Below are 8,351 nucleotides of genomic sequence, written 5' to 3'. Positions count from 1 at the left end.
AGGGAGCTCTTCTTAATATTTTGACACCAAAATCATGTCGATACACCTTACCGACTGCGAGTAAAGCCACCCACGCTTTAACTTGACAGACTGTATCCTACGTCCATACAAGAACTTCAAGTCTACCAAACCGCTTCAAATTTTATTCAATGTATTGGTAAGATCGAAGCTTGAATATGCTTCCATTGTATGAACTCCACAAGGTCAAAAATATGTAACTGCGATTGAAAAATGTCAAAATAGATTCCTTAAATTCCTAGAATACAAGCGGTTCAAGGTAGTGCATAATCTAATCGAGTGCCCATACATCCTCTCGTTGCTGCCATTGAATGCACCTGGTCGCGAAACTCGAGCGACTATCCAAGGAGGGCAACCATTACTTTATCTTCCGATGTCAAACTTTAACTGGGAAATGAATTCTTCTGCTTTCTCATTACCTACTAAATTTAATCTCCTACAGAAGTAATATAAGCACACTGACTTATTCAACGATTCTCTTTTGACATTTATAAAAAATGTAAGAGACTACATTAATGCTACTACGCAATAGAAAGTATCATAACTAAGTTACGTATTCCAGACTTCTACATCACATTTTTTTTTGTATAGAAAAATCGACGTTATTATTTGTAATTACTGATTATATAATTCGACTGTCTAAAAATATATCACTTAAAAACTATCTTAGCAATTTTATAAGGTAGTCCTGTTATTGGTCCACCCCGTGCAGAAATTCCAATTTGAATCTGATCGGGGCCAGATCGGGCAGAATTTGGCCCAAATAAGGCTATCTAGATGGGGCCAGACTCGAAATGAAATGCGATGCCCGATCGGGCCCATATTAATTTATTTTTCTTATTCTTAATTAAAAGGGATTCTTAAAGAAAATAATATTAAAATCGAATATATCACCTCCTCAACTGAAATTTGAGAATATAAATATCAGGTTACCTAACAGATTGCGATATGAAAAAATTGGAGTATGTCAGACACTTTTTTTCGAGCAAACGGAAAAAGTCAAATGACGCAACATAACAGCCAGCATTTGTGTATGATAAGCCATTTAAGTATTTTGCAATATATTTTTGGTTTTAATTTCTAAATTGAAATTCCTTTCAATTTCTATATTGAACATAATTGTGGAAATTATCAAATCACCTAAAAATACGTGAAAGTAAATATGTTTATGACGTCATCGTTGATCTAATTCGTTTCTACATTCAACAAATGAAATATTACTTTTGCTACTTTTCTTATAAATAAATAACCTCATTTCGAGGTTAGGTTTCATCTTAACATTATTAATAAATTTGCTTATTATAGTCTGTAACACGTAATTCAGGAATATTTTGAAGTATACTATACCTACGCATTCGTCTTGTGCTCACTTTTGGCCATTTTTCCCACTTATTTTGTCACTTTTCCAAATAATAATGGAAATATTTTTGATGCTTGACACTTTACGTTGAAACTTGGGCGATTTGGAGTCTACCCACTTTAGTCCCCGAAATTAATGGAGCGCCATCTACTTGCAAGCTTTGCTGTTAAGTCGGGGTCTAGGCGGGGCCAAATTTAACAACCACAAAATTGTGTGCCCGATCTGGCCCAAATCGGAAATAAGGCAAACATTTGGCAATTTCTGCACGGGACGTATTGGCAAAATTACTATATGCTCATCTATTGTAGCCACTGACTGTTGGGCTTACGATTTTTCAAAATAAAATAAAAAGACTATGGTAAAAAAAAATTATGGAACTCGCATATCAACAAAAGTTGTGCGTTTTTTCGTGTTGACGTTCCGCGCTCCATGCCGCGCGACGTACGATATTCAGGACGTTGAAGTTTGCCACAAATATGGATTTCAAAGTTGTGTAATTAATTTAAAAAAAACTAACAGTCATATCAAAAAAGTAAAAACACCTCTGAAGTCGTCTCATAAATATCTCGTTGTCCATTTTTTGTTTTTTTGCTTGAACAATTTGTTAAACATTACGCCATTTGTTACCTTTCTGCAATTATTATGAACAGGAATACAATGGTGCACTTGGTTTTTCGATCCGATGTATACTTTGTTTATAACAATTGCAGAAAGACAACAAATGGCTCAATTTTTTAACAAATTATTTAAACAAAAAAATGCACACGGACATATTTCCGAGACGAATCCAGAGGTGTTTTTACTTTTTTGATATGAGTCTTATTTTTTTTTTAATTAATTACACAACTTTGAAATCCATATCTGTGGCAAACTTCAACGTCGAGAATATCGTACGTCGCGCGGCATGGAGCGCGGAACGCCAACACGAAAACATGCACAACTTTTGATGATATGCGAGTTCCCTAATTTTTTTTACCATAATCTTCGTAATTAAACGAGCTATCGTAATTAGTTAACTAAAGAATTAAAATCAATTGAGAAGTTAGAACAATTTCTATTTGTTTATAAAAATTGTTGCTGATTTCATCAATATTTATGCAACAATAGTAAAATGATTTTTATTTGATAGATTTAACATATTTAACGAAATATGCCGAAAATTATGGCGATTGTTTGTACCGATCGGGAGAAATTTCCGAAGAAAAATCACAACCCATAAAAAAAAGTGGCCCACTTGAAAAATTTTGACACATTATTTTAACACATAAAAATACAATCCAAGGTAGAAAAGTTATACATACGTAGTGGGAAATATTATGCATAATTTTTATTTTTTGTATAAAACAAAAACAAACTTTTTGAAGCAAACTCTCAAGGAGATTATTTAAGGATAATTTTGAGAAATTCGATAGTTTCAGAAATAAAGCAAATTTATGATGTTAGTTAATATATTGAACAAATTTCCATACAAATCTTTATAACTCTCAGATTTTGAATATTATATTTGTAAATTACCAAATGCTTAATTTAAAAAAAAGTTATATTCCACATATAAGCTCTTACTCGGTACAAAGTACTTCCGCTGACCAGGCTCGCCAATAACAAAAGAGTAGAAATATTTCACTCCGAAGAAAATGATTCTTGTTGATGTTTATTTATTATTTTTTTACAAATAAAAAGTCAAAGAAAAACTGAAATTTACAAAAAATGGAAATACATTACATTACTCGAAGCAAATATTATTAAAAATAATAAAACAATGTTTAAACAATTTTTTTAAAATTTTATTTGACAATTGCTTTTTTCTAACTGAAAAGTCTAAAGCAAGTTGGAAAATTCTGTAAAAATGAACACAATGAAAATTTAAAAAGTCACCTGATTATAAAAAAGGACTTCGCCAAAAATGTAATATAAATATTTCTATAATTTTTTATTCTTTTATTTCTTTAATGCTATAAACATGACGCAATAAGCCATTTTTTAAATATTGTTCAAAAGAAAGGAGAAAATAATTGTATTGATGAAATTTTGAAGCAAATAATAAAGAAAATAAAAGTAATTGAAATAAAAATTGAATAAAAAAGAATTTATATTCCTTTGAGGATGATAAAAATCGTTTATTACTTTTTTTAAACAAGAAAACTTTCCATCCAGTAAAAAAAATAAGTTTCATTGCTTTCATACTTTGAAAATAGATTAGACTTAGGTCGAAGTTTATAAATATGCAAAAAAATGAAATGAAGAACCAATTTTAAATACCTTTCTATATTTTGCTACTAGTTTCCCTTGAGGGTCCCACACAGTAGCAGCATTGTACAATTTTTCTCCATCTCTTTCAGGAATTGTACCACCAATTACAAAAATTTCATTTTTTTTTGCGGCTTCTGATAACGCATTACATGTTTCGCCATCAGGAATTGTTTCGGCATAGTTTGGAAAATGCGCTAAATATTAGTAAACATATTTTATATAAGAAATATTACTGAAGTATTAAAAAAAATCAAGAATGAAAATACGGCCTATAAGTAAAAACTTAAATGCACTGAAAATCCCATTTAAGTGGGGTTTCGCATCTAGTCCTAAATGTCCTTTACTTAAATCGAACACAAACTTCGCCCGCTTTGAACGTAAACAGACCCGTGGACCCGCATCTCCAAATTTGGCTGACAGAAATTTTCAGAGTTGCTTAAATGGGATTCCCAGTTTATTTAAAGAGTTCCCGTCTCCAAATGAAGTATAAGCGGACAAAATTAAATAAATCCTACTACACTAATTCCTCATTGTCATTAGGAATATGGTTAACGCTATTTTTGAATTAGACAATTTTTCAGAATATTAAATATAACTTTGGTTGTCTATAAAGTACGTTACGAATTTGAGGGGGGGGGGGGGTACGCGAAAAAAACTTCGGTTGGTAACAAGTTTTTTGGGGATAGGGAGGGGCTCCAGTGGAAGTAACATTCAGGCTGGCCGTTATAATCACACAAAAATATTCCCGGTTCGCTAACATTTTCCACGATCAATGAAATTAAAAAAATTAAAACTCTGAACCTAAAAATTTGTCCATTTGAAATAATGAAAACTGAGTTGCAAATAAGTTTAATCAATTTTAAGCCAGAAATATAAAAATTCAAACATTACATTTTTGTTATAAACTGAATACTTGTTATATTAAAAGTTAAATTATTTTCATTTTAAATAGTTTAAAAATCCTTAAAAAGCTTAACGATTTCATTTCAAAATCTTAAAACATCTACATGTTGTTTTAAATTTATTTAAATCTTAAAGTATTTTTGCAAATTTTCAAGACTTCTAATCATCTTTAAAAATTATTCGAATTCTTCCTAAACTTTTTTTTACGTCCTGCAAAATAAAAAATATTTCCTTGAAGTCTTCCAGATTCATTTTTTACCATTTTCGAAATCTTTTCATATATTCTCCTACAATTTATTTTTGAAAATAAAAAGTTGTTTTCAATTTATATAGGAATTCTAAGAAAATGTTTTTTATTCTTTTGAAACTTTTTATTATTCTTTCTTAAAGCGCTTCTAAATTTTTTTTCGAAATCAGCAAAAATCCATACTTGGCTTCAAATTAGGCTGTGGGCTATTTGCACTGAAATTTCGGTAAGAATGGCCGAATTTTTCGGTATACGTATACACATTGTTTAAATTATTTAAAATCATTTCAAATTATTCATTAACTTTGAAGCTTTTCAGAGGATCTAAATATCTCTTCAACTTACTGGAATTTTTTTTAGGAATGATAGGTGTTCAATATTTATTATACATCAAAATTCAACAATTTTACTTATAAATTAAATTTTTTCAAATAGAAAAATTAAAATTGTAACGTTCAAAGTATAGTTTTGAAAATTTCATTTCTAATTATAATGCTTTTACATGAACAATAGACTAAAACAGTATTATAAATTCAATAAAATCCTTTAATTATGAATATATTACAGTGAAACTCTTCTTTAGTGCCAATTTTATGGCTGAAGGTGGGCGGGAACTAACTCATTATAGCTCGCTCCGCTTTTGTTTGTTCACGCCTGAGTACTCGCCTGAGTGACAAATGCAGATCACGCGCACCCCGCGCAGCTCCTGTTATACCCACCAGCAGCGGCGACAATTCTCAGAAGGGCTATAGAAGGGAGGACTATTGAAGGGTTTCACTGTATTTTGAAGTTATTTTAAAACTGAATAAAGTTTATAAAATTTAAATCATGCTTTTACATTTGTTTAACTACTAAGACTTTCGAATTGAAACAGTTTAATTATTAACTTTAAAATCTGGAAATTCTTAAATTTTGAATTAATTCCGAATTTTTTCCCGGTTTCATTAATTTACCGGTCTTTTCTTGGTTTTCCTGATCCAATGGCCACCCTGAGCATTATGCGCTTATAGATGACGTTTAGTATGTTTCTTGATGATACAATTTTTCAAACAATATGCCTTTTTTCTCCTGTTTTGAAATTTCCCTTTTTTCACGATCTTTCTTTTAAATTTTTTTATGGTTTAAAATTCTAACATTTTGTTGAAAATGCAACTATTTTGTGAAAAAATTTATCCTTTTTGTTCAAGATTTATCTCTTGGGTTAAAAATTAACTTCTTTCAAACTTAAAATTTAACGACATATAACATTTCTAGTTAAACATTATAATTTTTTGTTCCAATTTTTACTACTTAGGTAAAAATTTATTTTTGTGGTTCAGTATCAACGGTTTGGTTGAAAGTTCAACTATTTGGTTAAAAAGTAAACTATTTACTTGAAAAAATAACAAATTCGTAGAAAAGTAACTACTTTTATAGTGTTGAGTGGAAAATTAAACTTTTTTGTGGAAAATTCATCTGTTTTGTTGAAAATTCGTCTTTCTCACCGAAAATTTTTTTTTTTAATTTATCTTCTTGCTTGCGAATTCAAATATTTTATTAATAATTTGTTTCTTTTTGTTTAATTTCAACATTTTGGATGAAACTTGAACTATTTGATGAAAAATAAAAATATTTATTTGAAAGATTAACTATTTGGTAGAAAATTAACTGGTAGAAAATTAGAGTCCATAAAAAAGAATGCAACGAATTTTTTTTTGGGGGGGGGGGGTCGTGATAAGCGTGACGCCAATATTAAATTTACACACACTTGTGAAAAAACATTGCATAGGGGGGGGGGGGAAGGACAGGAAAAAGCGTTATATATTTTGTTTTAATTAATTTTGTTAACTAAAAATGTAACTTCCATTTTTGGTTGAAAACATTTTTTAGTCAAAAATTTAACTATTTGGTTGACAATTCTTCTCCTTGATTAAAAAGTACATTTCGTTTTGAAAATTTATCTTTGCATGTTTAAGACTCTTAGTCATATTTTTTGATCGAAAATTGAATTGTTTTGTTAAAATGCGTACTTTCGGATTGAAAAGTCATCCTTTACGGCAGCAAAGTTATATTTCTTGGTTGAGAAGTCATCTCTCGTTCTTTTTTAATTAAAATTTAAATATTGTTTCGCTGCAATATGAAATTTTTAGTTGAGAATTCATTCTTCTTTGTTTGAAAATGAAATCTACTTGGTTAAAAATTGAACTATTTTCTTTAAAATTTTATTATTTAGTTGAAAATTGTGTTGAAGCTTACGGCTTAATTACTTTCGGGGGGGGGGGGGGGGGGGGGGGGGGGGGGTCAAAAATATAATAAAATTGGTAACGTAGTTTATGGATGACCTCTTATCAGGCTTTATTCGCTCAACCTTCAAATATGATTTAAATATTCTCTTACGATAAATATATTATAAAATAATTTAAAAAATAATTATTATGACACTAATAAAAAAAAAGAGAGAATCATACAAGTTCCGTATGGTGAGTTGAAACATTCCGGCAGAGTGACAATGTCGGCTCCCTTTTTTTTTGCACTCTCAATAAAGGACACTGCTCTAGCTATATTTACAGCTTTTTTGTCACCCACGGAAAGTTGAACCAACGCTAAACGTAGAGCTGTAATATTATTATTATTATTATTATATTTATACTTTATATTTGTATTATTTATTAATATTAAAAATTAACTTTTTAATTAAAAATGCAGTGTCAGGTGGAAAATTCATGTATTTTGTTAATAATAATTTGTTTTGTTTTTTTAACACAAAAATCTTTTTTGATATTATTATCTCTTTCGTTGCGTATTTAACTATTTTGTTCAAAAATTATATTTTTTGGTTAAACTTCAACTAATTGGTTGAAAATGCAACAATTCAATAAAAAATAAAACTATTTATTTGTGAAATTGACTATGAGGTTAGAAATGTAAGTTTTTCGTGGACAATTATTATTATTATTATTATTAATATTATTGTACTATTAAGCCAAATTCCTCCTACCTAAAAATTCCTCCGAAAAATATATCAGTAAAAGATCAAAAATACTTTAAAAGACAAAAATAAGGCACAAAAGTGAAATATCAGCATTTTTTAAATTATTCTAAATTTTCAAAAAAAAATATTGTAATGAAATATGTGAGCAACTAATAGCGCAATAACTCATAGATGATTTTTTAAACTAATTTTTGTTACATAATTGTTGAAGTAAAAATGGAATATAAAAACAAACTAATGGTGTCATTCGATTTAGTTACAAAAATTACATATAGCTTATGTATTTTATAATTTTCTATGAGTTCAACTGGAGATGTAGGATAAATAAACAATTAAGTCGCATATAATTTACATATTATATAATAGTATACTATATATTATATTACATATTATATAGCAAATTTCGTGCACAAAAAATTGTTAAATACATGAATTTTATGCAATTTTGTCCGCAGAATCGAATGATACTATTAGTTTTTTCATATCTCGAATATTTAAACAAGATTTTTAAATGAAAATTGCTGTTAAAATTTTTAAATTATATTTTTTCATCACAATGTTCCACGCAATTTTAGAGAATTTTTAAGCGTGTTCAGAACATA

At 29.0% G+C, this 8,351-nt stretch overlaps 1 protein-coding gene across 2 annotated transcripts in view; it reads right to left on the bottom strand.

The window, feature by feature from the left end:
• LOC117177872 (omega-amidase NIT2) overlaps positions 1-8,351 on the bottom strand; it is a 96,735-nt gene that overhangs the window by 9,088 nt on the left and 79,296 nt on the right. For both annotated transcript variants that reach the window (XM_033368914.1, XM_033368913.1), the window contains 2 exons: positions 7,226-7,372; positions 3,638-3,822 (listed from right to left, as the gene is read on the bottom strand). In XM_033368914.1, coding sequence (XP_033224805.1) covers positions 3,638-3,822; positions 7,226-7,372 — 332 coding nt within the window. The remainder of the gene's footprint in view (positions 1-3,637; positions 3,823-7,225; positions 7,373-8,351) is intronic.

Source organism: Belonocnema kinseyi, chromosome 8 (assembly GCF_010883055.1).
Source record: "Belonocnema kinseyi isolate 2016_QV_RU_SX_M_011 chromosome 8, B_treatae_v1, whole genome shotgun sequence".
Classification (NCBI taxonomy): Eukaryota; Metazoa; Arthropoda; class Insecta; order Hymenoptera; family Cynipidae; genus Belonocnema; species Belonocnema kinseyi.
The sequence above is the reverse complement of the archived record's forward strand: the minus strand, read 5'-3'. Positions and strand labels throughout refer to the sequence as shown.